General features: G+C 49.4%; 1 protein-coding gene across 1 annotated transcript; it reads right to left on the bottom strand.

The window, feature by feature from the left end:
- Nucleotides 1–820: 820 nt before the first annotated feature.
- Nucleotides 821–6,572, bottom strand: TCF15 (transcription factor 15). The gene is made up of 2 exons (XM_039863676.1): nt 5,972–6,572; nt 821–1,405 (listed from the first exon to the last, which is right to left on the bottom strand). Exons 1-2 carry the CDS (start codon nt 6,488–6,490, stop codon nt 1,331–1,333), a joined length of 594 nt encoding a protein of 197 aa, XP_039719610.1. The 5' UTR covers nt 6,491–6,572; the 3' UTR covers nt 821–1,330.
- Between the last annotated feature and the right edge of the window lie 11,138 nt (nt 6,573–17,710).

The raw sequence follows: 17,710 nt of genomic DNA, 5'->3' as shown, positions 1-17,710 counted from the left end.
GCGGCATTTACAGGCCAGCAGAAGGAACTTACTTTAGGCTTTAAAGGTGGATAGACCTCACACTGTCACCCTGCCACATGCCAGCCACACACCTTTAGGTGTCATCGTTTCTCCAAACCATCTTAGCTAAAACAGGGATAAGAATATCCCCTTTTAGCACATGCTCATTTGCACATGTGGAAAACTGCCTACACAGACCTATTTGTAAAGACAGGATAACAGAATGGTTAAAGTACAGGCATACCTTGCTTTATAGCACTTCACAGATGCTGCATTTTTTGAAGGCAAGACCCTCCACCAAAAGATTATGACTCGCTTTATCGCGATACTCACTTTATTGCGGTGGTCTGGAACTGAACCCACGGTATCTCCGAGGTATGCCTGTATGGTACATTCATAATGTGGAATAAGCAGCTACTAAAGGAATGAGGAGACCCTATATCTCTGTGTTCTGATTTGAGATGACAGCCAAGCTTGATTGAGGAAAAACAGGAAACAAAAAAAGGCAAGGAGCAGAAAGCATGTGTAATGTGCTACATTTGAAGAGTAATTGATAGGGAATAGGGACCTCATGAAACACTGGTAGCTGGAGGACAGGAGATAACTGTCGGTGATACCCTTTCACCAACTCTTTTTCCATATACCCTCTTGCACCTTTTGAATTTTGAACCATGTGAATGAATATATTCCTTATTCTAAAATAAATAAAATTAAGGTTTCTTTACCAACCACACAGACAACTAACAGGTGTTCAAGAAGACTGTGAGGGAAGTTTAGTTATCTTCACTTCTGCAGAGGGGTCTTCCTGCCTTTCCTCAAGCACCCCCCTTTCCAGGGCACAGGGCAGCACCTGTGATGTCTGTGCCTCTGCCAAGGCCCAGGAGAGGGGTCGTCTCTGACCTCTGATGTCCCCAGGCCCCTCCTTTCCTCAGTTGGGAACATCTTTTATTTAAAAATACCTTTTATTTTAAACCCACCAATTTCTCTCTCTCTCTCTCTCTCTCACACACACATGCACACACTCATGCACAGACATGCACACACCCTTTGTGACCAACAGTCTTTGTTTTTCCAAAAGTTTTGCCTTGTCTCTGACCAGTCAGAGCTGGGGCCAGCTGGATGGGTCTTCACAGCTCTCCAGGGTGGAGTGGAGATGTCCTAGGGGGCCTGCCCAGAGGGTCATGGGCCCAAGCCATTGTCCTCTGGCTCTGCACAAAGGAGGGGTAGGATTGGCTCCTGGGATCTGTCTTCTCCCTTGTTCAACCAGTGGCTGGCCTCTGGCCTCTTTTTCCAGGGTCCTGCTTGGAGCAAATACCACAGGGGTCCAGGCTCATCTCCGTGGCACTCGAAGGGGGGCCACCCCCCTCACCTTCAAGCAGCTGCCCCCCAGATCACGACGGCCACCCTATGAAGGGGGGAGAAAGAGGTATTAGGAGGTTTGATCAGATGACCATGAACATTGAAACTAACCTCTATGTCCAAAAATAGGGGACTTAATAAATAATCACAGTTAGCCACACAGTAAAGTTCTCTGCAGCACAAGGCGGAAGAAACTCTTTATGGACAGAGAGGAAATGATGGCGACATAACATTGTTTAAGGGCAAAAGCAAGAACTGAGAGAGAGGGCACATAAGAAATTGCTAATGAATTTCCTTAGAGAAGAGTAATTTGATGACGGGGAGACAAAATGGGAGGGAGGCTTTTTTACTTCCTTTGCTCTTTTTTACCTTTTTTGTTTCTTCCCCACGTGATTTGTTGCTTTAAAAAAAACTGAATACATTTTAAATCATATTTTATACCGAAGGGCAAAACAAACACCACAGTGGTTCTCCCCACTGCCCAGCTTATGTCCAGTGACTTACTCATCGACCTCAAAAGTAGACTATGGATTTCTGGCCTCCTTGTCTTCTTTCAGGGTGTTCCTTCGACCAGGAAATATGCTCTCTGGTCCCGTCTCCCTGTGAAGGTTTCTCTATTCCTACAATTGCCTAGCGCTTCCTGTCTTTCCTGGGACATTCCAACAGGATAACTCAGAAGAGTAAGACTGGTTTTTCTTTGTCCCTCATCAGGCTGGGACCTGGGGGAAAGTTCTTCACTCTGTGACCCCAGTTCCAGCCCAAGGCCTACATGGAGCAGGGGCCAACAGATGCTGCTTGAATCAGTGGCGCCCATTGGAAGAGGAGCTAATGGTGGCAAGCGCTTGAAGCCACCTGTCCTTTTACCCTGCAGAGGCAGTCTCTACCCAATATTCGGAGATCCGACAGTGGGTTTCATCCTCGCTGAAAGCCAATGAGGTCACAGACATTAAAGCACTCCCACTTTGGAGGCCTCAAGCCATTGAATGACTGGTCCAGAGGCACCGAGCCAGTTGGTGAAAGGGCTGGGCTGGAAATCCATGTTGTCCAAGTTTGTCCTGTTTCCAAGACCCAATGGTGTCTGACATCCCACTGTAATTGCTCACCCCCTAAGCCTGGTAAGGTGATGGGACAGGCATCTTTCTCAGCCAGCCAGAGCAATAGCTGACCATCTGGGAGCTCTGCCCCCTGCTCCCCTCCGCCCTTGGGCCCAGGTTGGGGCAGATCCATCCAGATGTGAACCCAGCCTCCCTTGAGGCTTTCTGGGCCCAGGGACAGCATGTTCATTCACAGGCAAGGCTATTTTGAGGGCTGAGGCCACAGTCCCAGCAGAGCCTGGGGCTTGGGCTTCTCAGACAAACTCTGGCTTGAGTGTCTGAGAAGGGGGGTTTGAGGGTAGGAGGAGGGGTGTGGGAGAATGGGGTATAGGGTTGAGGATGGGGGCTAGAAAATCAGCCTCCCACTCTCTCACTCTGTGTCCTCAGGGACAGGGAGAGCCACCTCCATCGCAAGTCTGGCAGTCATCGAGAGACCTTGGTTCCAAGAGAATAGTGGGACTGTACACCTCCCTGAACCTCAGTTTCTTCATCTATAAAATGGGGACAAAATAATTCTACTTGCCAGCCCAGGGTGTAGTAAAACGCAATTGTAGCTGTGAAAGAGGTGTATAAACTGCCATGAGCACTTCTAAGAGGCCCTGAGTAGGCCCAGCTTTTTTGTCCCTTAGGAACTCAGCACCAAGGGCTCTGGGAAGCACCAGGGTTAGGAGTTGGGTCCCAGTGAGACAGATCTGGGCTTCAGTTCCTGCTCTGCCTTGGACTACCTGTTGGACTTCAGGCAAGTGATTTCACCTCACCAAGCCTCGGTTTCCCATGTGAAAAGCGGAGTTACTGTGAGGATTACACACGTTAACGCAGGTAGAGCCCTTAGCAGTGTCAGGAACATAGTAAGTGTTCCATGAATGTTCATCAGTATTATCATCAGCATCATCTGGTAATGTTGCCTCCTCGCCCCACTGCCCTCTGTGCCACTTCTGTTTCTGAGCTGGGTACACCAACTGCGGAGGGCCTTATGAGACAATCCTACCCTACTCTCACCCTTAAGTGACAAAAGGGGAAACAAGGCAGAGACAAGAACCCTTTTTCCATTTTCCACTTGCTATTTCTGCTACGGAGGGCCACCCTTAGCCTCTCCTTACACAGGAAGATGTTCCATGGAGATCCCAACCCCAGAGCAGACAGGTAGGAGGGAGATGGTAGCTCACAGTGAAGGGATAGGGTCTGAAGCCTTGGAGCTATCTGGCCCCCAAAGCTCAGAAGGGAGCCCCCCAGGAACTCTCCAAGATAGTTTTCTTCCAGTTGAGTCTTCGAGGGGCCAGAGCTGGCCAGGATTGCCCCTTTCACCTATTCCCAGAGGAGCCTGTGGGGTTGAGAGCATAGTTTCTGCAGCCAAATTTGGCTGGGTTCTTGGTCCCATAGACAGATTCCAGGGAAGCAGCCAGATCCAGACGAGGCCCGATGATCTGTGGGACTGACCTGAGACTCACAGAGAAGCCGCCCTGCCTACCTGCTGTGGGGGTGGGCGTGTGACAGACAGACATTCTCCCCCAGGCCTGTAGTTACAGGGCTCTCCCACGCTAATCTTTCCCACCTCTCTATCAGGCAGGCCTGGGTTAGAATCCTGACTCCATCAAGGGCTATCACTGACCCAGGGACAGCATCTCTAAGCAGGTAGGGATAAACAGAGCACCTCCTTCCCTGGTTGCTGAGGGGTTTAAAAATAACGTGTGAAGAGTGCTTAGTACAGGAAATCAGTGATCATCCAGACTGCTGTGATTAATGTCACTGGCCAGTCTCTGCCTCTCTTTTGTGTTCTGCCTCCTTCAACACCTTCCCTTTTCCTTCTCTAGGCCATGTTTTCTGACCCCCGCACTCTTGCCATGCCTTTCTCCTAGAACACCTGTACCTACCCCCTCATCTGCCTGCTTCTATTCCTAAGCATCCACCAGGAATTTAGCCCCTAGGTTGGGGACTTCCTTTGGGTTATGACAGTCCCTTTGTGTACCCCCTCCCCACCATTAGACCACAGTATCCAGGTCCTCATCTCCTTGCCCTTGGCCTTGACACCACACTGGGAGTTCCTGATTGTGGTGGGTGGAGACCCACAACCTGCTTCTCTGGCAATGCTCTCAGAGCCAACGCAAGGCAGCTGTTGGGTAGTTAAGGTTTGCTGAACTGAATGAATGGGTGAAAGGTGGTCAGGGAATATCACTGAGGGCCCGGTCAGCCCTTCACACTCCAGGCTGGACACTAGAAAGCCCACCTCAGCTTTCCAAACCTGGATCACTGACTGGGCCATGGCTGGGAGCAGCAGGGACTCTCAAGAGAGTGCAAGTCTAAGCCTAAGAAGCCTGATTTAGGGAAACTGAGGCAGCCAGGCTGTCAGTACGATGAGCCAGAAGGGAGTAGTCTGAGGCTAGGATACAAAGGCTTCCCCAGAAGAGAGTGAAGCAGGGGACCTAGGGCAGCCAAGACAACCCAAGACTGGGCCTGACTCCAATCTCCCACACCGTTTCACTTTCCAAGTCTGTGGGCCAGTCTCAGCCTCAGTTTCCCCAGATGTAAGTGGTAGCTTCTGGAATCCAAAGTTTTCACACAGACCAGCTTCTCTACTGTAGGAAAAGCCCAGGCCAGAAGCAGGAAAGGTGGGTGATGAAGCAGGATCCTTAGGGCCTGGGCAGGAGGAGAACCAACTTTCAGCCAGGAGAGCCCCCTCGGCTACCTCTGCTGCTACCCAGCCTCATCCACCACCGACCAGCCTGCTTCTCATCCTTACCCAGGACAGACCACAGGAGCTTTACTCCAGCTCTGCCCAGCTGACTCAACAGTGCCCTCCCCCAACACTGAGGGCTGGGTGACCTCAGGGGACTCCATTCTTCACTCCTACTGCTCATCAGTTGGGTACCTCAGGCTCTTGGGTGGGGGCAGGTATGCCCTTTTCTTCTCAGTCTCCTGCCCTTAGATCAGGTCTTGGATAGGGGACAATTGTTTCAAGGTCGAGGTAGCTCAGAGACACACATAACCAAGCAAGCCCAGAGCCTGCCTCTGGCTTCCCAGCTGAGTAAATGCTGGCATTTACTCTCTGAGCCTCAGAGTCTCATCAGTGAACTTCAAAGCCTCATCAGTAATAACATGGGCAGAATCACTACCTGCTTGATGAAGACCTTGTGAAGGAAAAAAAAAAAAAAAGACCAGGAGCGCATCTCGGTACAAAGAGCTGAATAAATGATGGCCTTTGTTATTATTTCCTCATGCTCTCTTCCCAGCACACCTTTGGTTAGTTGGGGTAAGAGGGGGTGTCCTTCGATGAGCAGTCTGCATCTTCTAAGCCAAGCGTGAGCTCTGGGCTTTCCTGCTCCCCTTTTGATTGGGAGACATTAAGCGAGTTCTGTTCCATACCAAACCCTGGACTTGGAGCACCGCACGCCCGACGAACTCCACGTCGCGTACCCCTCTCTTCACCTCTCTCTTCTCCGCCCTCTTTTGCGCCCTAAAAGGCCCCGTCCCCCGCTTACCCCTGACGCCACGGCCGCTGTGCCGGAGCGCCGCGCACTCACCCCCTTGCGCTGGTTGCTGAGGCAGAAGGTGCAGATGGAGCGCGGCTGGCGGCCGCCGTCGGGGGCTGCGGGGACGGCGCTCTTGGCACTGCCCGCGGCTCGGAAGCACGGCTGCCCGTCGTCGGCCGCGTCGCCCAGCAGCAGCACGTTGGCCAGGTGCGCGATGTAGCTGGACGCCAGGCGCAGCGTCTCGATCTTGGACAGCTTGCGGTCCACCGGCTCGGTGGGGATGAGCGTGCGCAGCGCCGTGAACGCCGTGTTCACGCTCTGCGTGCGGTCCCTCTCCCGCGCGTTGGCCGCCTGCCGCTGTCGCACCACCACGACCGGGCCCGCGCCGCCGCCCGCCCGCCGCCCGCCCCCGGGGCCCGGGCCGCGCCGCGCCGCCTCCAGGCCCTCGCAGCAGCCAAACGACTGGTCGGAGGCGTCGCTCTCGCTTCGGTTCTCCTCGTCCTCGCTCAGCAGCCGCACGTCCGGGTACAGCACGTGCGCGCCGACGGGGCGCAGCAGCGCGAACGCCATGGGCGCCCGACAGCGTCCCTGGGTGCACTGCGTCCCAGCCCTCGCCGCGGCCCACAGTGCGCTCCCGCGCGCTCCCACGGCCCAGCCGGCCGCCGCCTTATAGCCGGGGGAGGGGCCAAGCACGCGGCCGCCCAGGCCGGGGCGGGGGGCTCCGCCCTGGCCAATAGGGACGCGCCCGCTGCGTCCCGGCCAATGGCTACTCGACTGCCGCCCCCGTTCATCAGGTTGAAAGCGGCCCGCGAGCCGGTGACCCGCCCTGAAGGCTCCCAGTTCCCGTGGGCGAGCCCGGCAAATGCTGGGAGTCTGGGTGGGTGGGTGGGTGGGGTGGGGTGTGCGCAAATCCGGACGCGTTACCCTCAGCCTAGATCCGCAGAAACAATGCGGCAGATCCTTTTCTCTGTCTGGGTTTCAGTTTCCTCGTTCGGAAAGAGGATTGAGAGAAACCAGTTTGGGATTTTCGGCCCTCAAATTCTAATTCTGAGGTTCTGCAACTTTCATGCGTGTAAGAATTGGAGAAGGAGGGCTTTGACATTCCAGATTCCCGGATTTCCCCCATTTTGATCCGGCAGGTCCGGAATGGGGCCCAGGAATCTTCAATGCGTACATGATAGTGGTGGCGGAAAACACTTGGAGAAGCACTATAATCTTTCCAAATAAAGACTCTATGGTGTCACATCCCTGACGATAAACTTAAAAAAACCACAAAACCAAAGCAGAACGAAAACAAAACACAAACACCGGTAACTTCATTCATATATTCATTCAGTAAATATTTGTTAGGTCCCTACTTATGTGTCATACATAGTTTTAGGCCTGAGGATACAGTCGTGAACAAAACAAACACTTTGCCTTCACAGAGTTGACATTTTTGTTGAGGTCCTACTGTGTGCCAGACCCCAGACACTTTACGGATCTTTAGTACTCCTCGCTGAAGTGGGGAGTACCCCTAATAAGAGTTCTGGCATTCAGTCTTACAAGTGATGAGTGGGGTACTAGCCACAGCTTGTTTGGCTTAACTATCATCCCCACTCCCAGAATCAAATGCAAGTTTCTCTTCTCCACAGCCCCACCTTGGACAGCTGCAGCTTCCCGGGCTCCTATCCACATTCCCCATCCTCTCCCCAGGCTATTCCCACTGCTTGGAATGCCACCCCCACTACACACACACTGCACACACACACACACACACACACAATCTTCCTTCATTGCCTTTGTTCCTTCAGGAAACCTTAGATTGCAGCCTGACATGTTCTCCACAGAGGCCCTAGGAAGAATTACTGAGCTTATGATGGCTGCTGGGGTCCCTGTGTTGCTCATGCCCCCTTCCCAGCTCCATCCTGGGGACTGGCCAAGCCTGTATCCACTTGGCCTGGATAATAACCTTCTCTTCAGTCCAAACGACAGCTCATGTGGCAGAGAAAGCACAGGGAATGAAGCTGAAAGTCTTCTAGGTGCCTTCTGGCTTAGTCTTCCTTTCTTTATTGAAGACGCTTCCCAGCTCTGACATGTGCTTGCTTTTCTGACTTCTTTGAGCCAGGTCAGAATGGGAGGGTGAGGCAGGGGCCAGCGGGGTGGGGGGGTGGCTGGAGGGTTTCCCCCTGGCTGCTGAGAGAGAAGCCCCTGAAGTCTTCAGGCTCCAGGGTCTGAGGAAAAGCCTATTCCCACATCTGGCTCCCCCCACCCTTTTATTTGACCATGACCTTGGCCAGGCTGGGCTTTGTGGAGGAGAAGAAGCTTGCACGGCGGCCCTCTCCACAGGGCCAGTCCCACAGGCAGCCCCAGGCCAGGTTGCTGCTTCCTGAGCAGATGAATTATTACCGGGAGATTTCCTTCCCTGTCTGCGCCTCCTCACAGGGGCTCCTGGCTCCCTTCACTTTCGCTTTCTCCCCCTTCTCCCCCTCTCTTCTGCTCTCCACACTCAGGTGGCTTGAAATTCCTGTCCAGCCCCCTCCCCATTCCAGCTTGACCTGGAGAAGCCAAACAGGGCATGAACTGGGCCCGGAAGGCAGGAGGGGGTGGATTTGGTAGGCTCATTCATTCATTAGCTCTTCAGGCAGATTTTGACACATGGGACCCTGGGAGTAAAATAAAACCATGAATGAGAGTGAGCTGGGCTTTCAGCAGCCCAGAGGGGAAGGCGAGTTGTAAACAAAGAATCCCAGGACAATGTGGCGGGAGCAAGCCAGGGTCTGGCATCAGAGAGACCTGGTTCCGGCCCAAGGTTAGCTACCTCTCCTCTTGAAGTCTCAGTTTCCTGCTCTGAAAACTGGGGATAATAATAGTACCCATTTGTAGGGCTGGTGATGGTTCTTTGAGTTTATGCCAATAAAGTCAGGTTCTGATACACAGTGAGTGCTCACCACCCGAGAGGAGTTTGTGCTAGTGTTGTAAGGAGCTGGCCCCAGGCCCAGGCATAGATTTGACTCTGTGCTGGGCCTGGTCCCTGGGAGTGGGGAGGAGTCTCCTGCCACATTCTCAGCTCACCCACAAACGGTTTCACCTCTTCCCATTCTCTGCCCCTCACTCCGCTCCAATCACACTGGCCTCCTCACTCTTCCTGGAGCCCACCTCTTCCTGGCACACGATGACTCCAGATATACCCTTAATAAGTGAAGCTTATTCCTTCACTTCCTTCCAACCTTGCCTCCAATCTCATATTCTCAGGGAGGCCTTCTCTACCTACTGGGACTAAAACAGCAACTGCCCCTCCTGCCACCCAGCACCTCTCCCACTCTCTCTCTTCCCTTTACTCGGCTTTACTTTTTCCATAGAATTTATCACTGCTTTCACTCATTCATTTATTCATTCCTCCATAACTATTAATTGAGCTCTTACTATATGCCCAACACAGCTCTTGGTTCTGGGAATACAGAAGTGAACATTATATATTATATTATTTGTCTACCTGCTGTCTCTCTTCACTAGAATATAAGCTTCACAGGGTGGGGAATTTGTATCCTGCTCATCTCACTCCTTCCCCATCACAACATTCTGGGGGAGGTATTGCTATTATATTCATTTTACAGATGAAGAAACCTAGGTTCTGAGAGGGAATAATGACTTGCCTGAGGTCACACAATGGGCCAGTGGAGAAGCTCAGTTCTCTCTGTCTCCTTCCCCAATCACATAGCCTCTCAGGTAGCCGACTTGTGTGAGGGCTGAGTAGAACTTCACGAGGTAAGAGGAGGAGTGTCTTCCAGGCTGAGAGCCCCTCCCTGCCTTCCTGACGAGTGGACCCTGGACTTCAGTCCCCCTAAAGCATTTGGAGGCACCAGCTTTGCACATCTCTGAGCCTTTGCCCCAGCTGTCCTCCCTGCCTACAGTGCCCATCCTTTCAGGTCTGATAATTATGACAGCCCTACTCATCAGCCAAAATTCAGTGTAGCTTCTCAGTGAAGTCTACTTTGCCTCTCCTCCCCAACCTTTGTGCAAAGTATTGTGGTGTTGATCACAGCATATTTTGACTTCACTCTCTCACCCCCGATGCCCCACTTCTATTTCCCTTTCCCCACAGGGCACCCACTCTGATATTAATTTTAATACTTTATTTTTTTAGAGTAGTTTTGGTTTGCAACAAAATTGAGAAGATACAGAGCTGTCCCATATACCCCTGCCCCCACATTATTAATATAGATCTATTTCTTAGGTTGTTATGTTTACTCGACACCGTGCTCAGTGAGCTGAGTTTAACTCGAGTCCATTGCTTCTAACTACTGCTTAGTATGTGTGATGTGCATGTGTCCTGCATGCCAACCTTTTCCGTTCTGACTGCTTCCAACTCCTGCTTCCCCAAGTAAACCTGCGATGATCTTCTGGTACATGATTCTCATGGACTCCTGTGTGTGTTTCTGAGATATATACCCAAGGGTAGGATTCTCTAGGGCAGGGACAATATACATACTTAGCCTAAGCACTGTCTGACTGCATCCTAGACAACTGCTGCAGTCCGCATGAGTAAACACTTTCCTCCACATCATCCCTGACACTTGGAATTATCCAGTTTTCTGTTTTAATCTGAATTTTCAAATGACAGAGAAATGCGCTATTTTCCTATTATGTTGCCTTTTCTATTAGACTGCGTTCTCCAGGGTAGAAAATGTATCCCAGAATCCTAGACCAGAACCTGGCACAGTGTGGGCAATAATGAATACTTGTTGAATGAGTGAATGAATGAATGAATGAAAAGGCTGATACATAACCTCCTACACCTACCTTGTACCAAAACTTGACCTAGATGGTAGCCGTACATGTGTGCATGTGTATATATTTGTGTGTAGATGAGGAGATACACCAAGACCTACACCTCAATCTACTTGGAGAAAAAGACTAACAATAGTAAGAATTTATTGAAGGCCTACTTTGTGTCAGGACATCATAGATATGTTCATCACAACTTTAAGTTCAGTTAGGCAACATAAAAATGTATTTCTCACATTCAGGGTGTTTGTAGGTCTGGCATTCCATGGTGTGGTAGCTAGCCTCCAAGATAGCCCTCAATGATCCTTGTCTCCTGCTAGTCACCTGCTTGTGTAGACCCCTCCTCTATTTAACCAGATCTGACTTGTGTGACCGAAAGAATATGGCAGAAGTCACACATTGTGACTTCTGAATCTAGCTGATAAAGCCATCGAGCTTCTGCCTTGTTCTCTTGAATCACTCACTCTGGGGATGGCAGCCACCACGTTATGAGAACATTCAAATTGTCCTTTGATGAGGCCCATGGAAAGAGAAACCGAGGTCCTCAGCCTACAGCCAGCACCAACCTACCACGTGTGTAAGCCTCGTTGGATGTGGATCATGAATTGCTGGCCCATGGGAACTATGAAAATAACAAAGAAAGAAAGATAAAGATAATAAAAATTATTGGTGTTGTAAGGCCCTCAGTTTAGGGTATTTTGTTATACAACATTAGGTAACTGAAGCACATGGTGTCAAGGACCTAGGTTCTGTCTATCTTTTCGCTCTACTGCATGTGGCTTTTACTCCCTAGATTGTCTCATGGACCAATATGGCTGCCGGTGCCATTCTGTCTGCATTCTAATTGGCAAAAAAAGGGAGAAAGAGGCAGGAGGAAGGGCACACTTCACCCTTTGAGGATACTTGTCTAGGAGATACAGTCTCACTTCTGCTCATGTCCCATTGACCAGACCTTGTCATTTGACCATACCATACTGAAAAAGAGGCTGAGAAATGTAGTCTTCATTGCAGGTGGCCTCACACTGGGTTTCTATTAGGAAAGAAGAAGGAAGAATAGATATCAAGAAACAATTAGTGATGTCCACCCTAGGTGTTATCTCTGGAGATTATACAGTGTCACATGGTTAAGTTTGAGATTTGGTAGCCTGATTGCCTGGGTTAAGCTCTGCCACTTACCAGCCATGTGATCTTGGGAAATGTACTGAATTTCTCTGTCTCAGCTTCCTTGTCTGTAAAACAGGGATCATAATAGAGCCTACCTCCGTAGTAGACTATCAAGATGAAAGAAGTGCTAAATAATTTAGCATGCTCAGGGAGGTACCCACCTGGTTTAGGCTGGCCCTAATACCAGTGAGACTGAGTCACCAAGATGATGCTAAATGAAACTACTGTTTAAGGAGTCCTTTGAAAATTCAAGGAGTCCTATTGAAAATCCTCAAGGCTGAGTGTTAGGGGCAGGGGCCCCATCTTGAGCTCATGGGTGATTCTCCTATGCTTTGCAGGCTAGACGGGGTGGGGATGCAAGTTGGGGAGTCGGTTCCAGAGAACTCTGACATCGGCAGATCATACTACTCCCGGTTCCAGGTCTGGAGCCCAGCCCAGACGATAGGATTTCAGAGAATAGTGAGATCAGAGGCCCAGAGCAGTCTGGAAAGGCTTTCTGAGGGAGGCGGCCTACATCAAGTTTAGGGAGTCTCAGCTACCCTAAATGAGGGAGCCCCATGATGAAGTTGTGTTTTAGTTTATCTTCAATGGTCGATGCTGACACAACAGATGCATCTGTGGGTTGCCCTCTTGGGTTGGCATGCAGACACTGCTGTCTGTCTATACAATACCCACCTACTCCCAACAAGAGAACCCCGATTCGTTTCTGGCATCAGTTGGTCTAACTGTAAATACTCCCTTTCTCAGCCTTTGTTGCAGCTAGGAGAGGCCATGTGGCTCCTTCTGACCAAAGATAGGGAGGACCCACCTCCTCAAATGAAATGACAGAGTCTCTGGGGAAGGCTTTGCCTTTTACCTTCACTTTCCTGCCTGGAATGGAGACGCGATTCTTAGAGGTGTAGCAACCCTCTTGGTCCCATGAGGACAGAAATCACATGCTAAAAAGTGCAGAGTGAAAAGCCAGAGGAGCTGGGTTCCTGATGTTTTCCTTGAGCAGACACACTAGTCCCTAATCTCTTGGAAGAAAAAAAACCCAACAACTCCTTTTTGGTGAAGCCACTGTATTGGGTTTCTATTACATGCAGCCAAATGCAGGCCGTTATTACTATATCCAGGTCTCATAATAAATAATGTTCACACTATTACCATCTATAATGCCCTGTGTACCAGGCACTGAACTAACTGCTTCATATCCATTGTCTTATTTCATCCTCACTATCCTGGAATTACTATCATGTTACAGAAAGAGAAATTAAGGTTCTAACGAGTTAAGCTAGGAGAGGGGCAGAGTCAAGATTTGGACCTGGGTCTCTAATTGTCCTAATTGTCTGTGTTAATGGCTATGGTGGTTTAAAAACATGACCCCCATTTTTCCTATTAAGGGCTGGGGTCTATGGGTCTATGTCTCCTCTCCTTGGGTCTGGGCAGGCTTGTGGCTGCCTTGATCCATTGAATTTGGCATAAGTGACCCTTTGTGACTTCTGAAGCTAGGTCATAAAAGGTAATGCAGCTTCTGTTTTATTCAGTAGAATCTTGTTGCTTGGAGCTCAGAGTTGTCATGTAACAAGTTCAAATGCCCTGAGACTGCCATTCTGTGAGGAAGCCCAGGCCACATGAAGGTACATCAGATCAGTTGTACTGTTCTTCCTGTCCTCCCAGCCCAGGGGACAGATATGTGAGTGAAGATGCCTTCATATGATTCCAATCCCAGCTATTGAGTCACTCCCACCTTTAAGTCTTCCCAGTTGAAGATTCAGCCATTATGGAGCAGCAAGAAGCCTTCCCTGCTGTGCCTGTTATTATGACTCCTGAAGTACAGGATTTGTGAGCATAAGAAAATGGTTGTTTTAAGACACCAATTTGTAGGGTAATTTGTCCCACAGCAATACTAATTGCAACTGTAGCTCACTGCAATGCCTCCCAAATATTATCGTCATACCTGAAAGTACCAAAACTCCAAAAATTTAGTTGATTTTTTTTATTATTCACTGTAATTATGTTCTGTAAAGTCACTGCAAACTTCAAATTAGAAAATACTGAACCATTGCTCATGGAAAAAATACAGGATTTGTTTCCTGTGAGCCTCTGGTCCCAACATTTTCGTCAAATGATCAATACATAGCTCTATTTTATGTGTGTTTCCGTTTTAGGACACATTATTTAATACATATTGTTTATTCATTAACACTGAGCTCATGGCCAAGTGCACTATAACTCATACTTGAACAAAGTTTATCTGACATATGTATTTTCTCCATAAGGCACATCATAGGTTTCTTGAGCTCAGGGACACTAGATAGCACTTCAGCACTAAGCTTGGGGCCATTTCAAACAGTGAAATCACCAATGAAAAGCATAAAAATTGTGAAGCGTGACACTAAATAGAGCACAAAAAGAATACTCGTTTCCAGTACGAGAGCAGAAACAAGAAGGCAGAACGTCAGCTCGATCCATCTCAGCTGGGAACATGTGCGTCCAGTGACTCAAATTTTTCATCACTCTGTGCAGATCCATGAATGACTGTGAAAGCCCTAGCAAGCATTCATTCTGGGATTACAAATAAATTTTAACGAGTAGGCAAATTCACAAATATGGAATCTGAGAATAATAAGAATCGACTGCATTATTTAACAAGTTCAGGGCTTGTAGTCCTGGTGAATAGTTGGAGCAAGTGAGGCATAAAGCAAGTAAAGGCATATTTCAAGAGCCTTACTTTTGTCCTTTGTAAAATGTGGGTGATGACACCTATCCTGTTGGGTTTGTGGAGGAAAGGTGGACCGTAGTGCCCCCCTTGTCTGAGGTTTTGCTTTCTATGGTTTGTTACCTGTGATCGACTGCAGTCTGAAATATTAAAGGGAAAGTTCCAGAAATAAACAATTCATAAATTTTAAGTTGCACACAGTTCTCAGCAGTGTGATGAAATCTCATGATGTCCTGCTTTGTCCCATGCGGAACATGAATCACCCCTTTGTCCAGTGTCTCCACACTGTATATGCTCTCTGCCCATTAATCACTTAGTAGCCGTCTTAGTGATCAGATCGAATGTCACAGCATCGCAGTGCTTGTGTTCAAATCACCCTTATTTTACCTAGTAGTGGCCCCAAAGCACAAGAGTATCAATTCGAATTGCTGGCAATTCGAATATGCTAAAGAGAAGCCTGTCAAGTGCTTTCTTTAAATGAAAAGATATGTATGTATAGGAAAAGATATAGTATATATAGGGTTTGGTACTATCCATGATTTCAGGCATGCACTGGGGGTCTTGGAATATATCCCACACAGATAAAGGGGAGCTACTGCAGTAACAATAGCAACAATAACTGTTATTTATCAAGGGCTACATGCCAAACACTCTACATATCTTACCTCATTGATTCCACAACAATCCTATGACATAGAGCCAATTATTAAGCCCATTTTACAGACAAAGAAACTCAGACCCTGTCAGGTTAAGGGACTTTGCTCAAGATCTTACAAACTAGAACAGGCAAAGCAGGATCTCAGGCTCATTTCTGAGTCCCATGTTCACATTCTTTCCTGTCTTGCTCTCATGAGCCATGTTTACAAAATGCCTCATAGTAAGTGGACACTTTGCTAATGATCCTAAACTGAGATCTGGGGTCTTCAAGGCTGTTCTGCAAAGGGAGTGAGGAGGCAGAGTCCTGCAGCGGGGTGGAGGCCAGAGCAGGAGCCATTGGGGAAGGAAGAGAGACTGTGTGGTGGGAAGGCAGGGCAAAGAGCTAGGAGGATCTAGAATCAGACCCAGTGGTCCCTCCCACAGAGGGTTAAAGCAGCTCAACCTCCTTCGGCTGAGCGGAAATCAGATTCTGAGAGCTGAGCAGGGCTCCAGAGGGATGTTTTTCTTCTCTGTTTGTCTGCTTGCTGTGGCTGGCCCATAAAATCCACCGGAACTCCATGCTGGACTGAGAAATTCCTGCTGAACAGGGACGTGGAGAAAGCAGGCAGGGGGGAGGCCTTGTCAAGGCAGAGACCACCCCCATCTTCAAGAGCCCACCTCTGGGGGGCCTTGAAGCATTCTTCGGATGGAAGCATGTTCAAGGAAGAAGTGACAAACAAACTTGGGGAGCAATTACCAGGAGGGGTTAAGCTGTGGCAGGTGAATGGGGTGTGATTCAGGTCCTTTCCTTCTACGCCACCTCTCTGGCTGTTTCCTCATCTCAGCACCCCAAGCGAGATGACTATCATCTATATTTCCTCGCCAGAGTTGACAGTTTTCGGTTCTTTCTGGAGGTTAAGCAGACTTCACTCCAGGTGGGACTCGAACTGACAATCCCTGGCTTAGGAGACCGGTGCCTTATCCAGTAGGCTGCTGGGGCTTCACAGGTTCTTTTGTCTAGTAGGCGCTTTGTATGCCTTCCTCCTTTGAAGGCAGTGCAATTATCACTGCTATTTTACAATAAACCAGGGCTTAGAGAGGTGAGATGGCCTGCCCAATGTCGCCCACTAGAAAGGGCAGGGCAGGGCAGGATTCAAACCCAGACAATAGGTGACAGAATCCACCTTGCAAGCACTTACTCTCCTGTCTCCTAATATGAGTGCTCCTAATTCTCTTTGTTCTGGGATGGTCTCTCCCATTTCTCACTGCCTTGTTTAGCCAAGTTGGGCTGGGGCTCCTCTCTGGCTGCTCACACCCCTAAGAGGTAACTGTGTGGTCACTGGGCTGTGAGCCTGGGTGAGCAGAGTCACTCTTGGTTCCTTTTTGTACCTCCTGCATCAGCCAACGCAAGAAACTTTCAATTTGCCTTGAAGATGCTCTGTGCTGTGGCAATTTTGGAACATGGCCTCATTGAGGCCATGTCCCTTCCACTTGAGTCCATGTCCCTTCCACTTGAGTCTGGGTGGGCTTGTGACTGCTTTAACCAATGAAGTATGATGTATGTGAGCCTATGTGACTTCTGAGGCTGGGTCATAAAAGGCGATGCATCTTCTACCTGGTTCACTGGAACACCTGTTTTTGGAGCTCTGAGCTGCCATGTCAGAAATCCAAATGCTCTGAAATCGCCATGCCATGAGGAAGCCCAGGCCACGTGAGGAGGTCATGTGTAGGCGCTCCTGCTAGCAGTTCTCGTCCTGAGGTCATACCAGTCCAGGGACCTTCAGGTGATTCCAGCCCTCAGCTGTTGATTCACATCCAGCCTAGAGTCTTCCCAGAGGAGGCTCAAGACATCAGGCAGCAGAGACAAGCCAGCCCCACCATGCCGGGTGTGAATTTATGGGAATAATAAAATAGGCATTGCTTTAAGTCACTGCATTTTGGGGGAGTTTATTATGCAGCAAAAGTGACTGGAACAGTGTTACCACCCTAGGTAAGTCACCTTCGTTTCTTGCCAGGATTATTGCAACAGTCTCCTCACAGGACTTCCTGGTTCCTTCCTCCCTCCTCTAAAGTGAGCTTTTGACACAGCAGCCAGAGAAATCCTATATTGCACAAATCAGACCATGTTCCTCCTCTGCTCAAAACCCTCCCTTGGTTCCCAGCTCAGTCAGAGCAAAAGCCCAATCCTTACGATGACCCCCAGGTCCTATGTGACCCACCTCTTCTCCCACCCTATTACCCCTCCGTCCTGTCTCCTAGCTTCTCCCCTCACTGACTCCTCTCTCGCCACACTGGCCTCCTTGCAACTTCTCATACACCAGACACTGCCTCAGGACCCTTGCACTTGTCGTGGACAATGCTCCACTACCTGGAACACTCCCTTTAAGTGTTGCCTAGTTCGTTCCTTCATCTCGTTCATGTCTCTGCTCAGATGCCACTTTTTCAGTGAGGCTTGCCCTGTCCACCTGTTTAACACCATGACCTGTCTTTCCTACACCCAAACCACTTGCCTTTCTCTATTT

Source organism: Pteropus medius, unplaced genomic scaffold (assembly GCF_902729225.1).
Source record: "Pteropus medius unplaced genomic scaffold, Ma_sr-lr_union100, whole genome shotgun sequence".
Classification (NCBI taxonomy): Eukaryota; Metazoa; Chordata; class Mammalia; order Chiroptera; family Pteropodidae; genus Pteropus; species Pteropus medius.
This window is presented reverse-complemented; position numbering and strand designations above follow the sequence as displayed.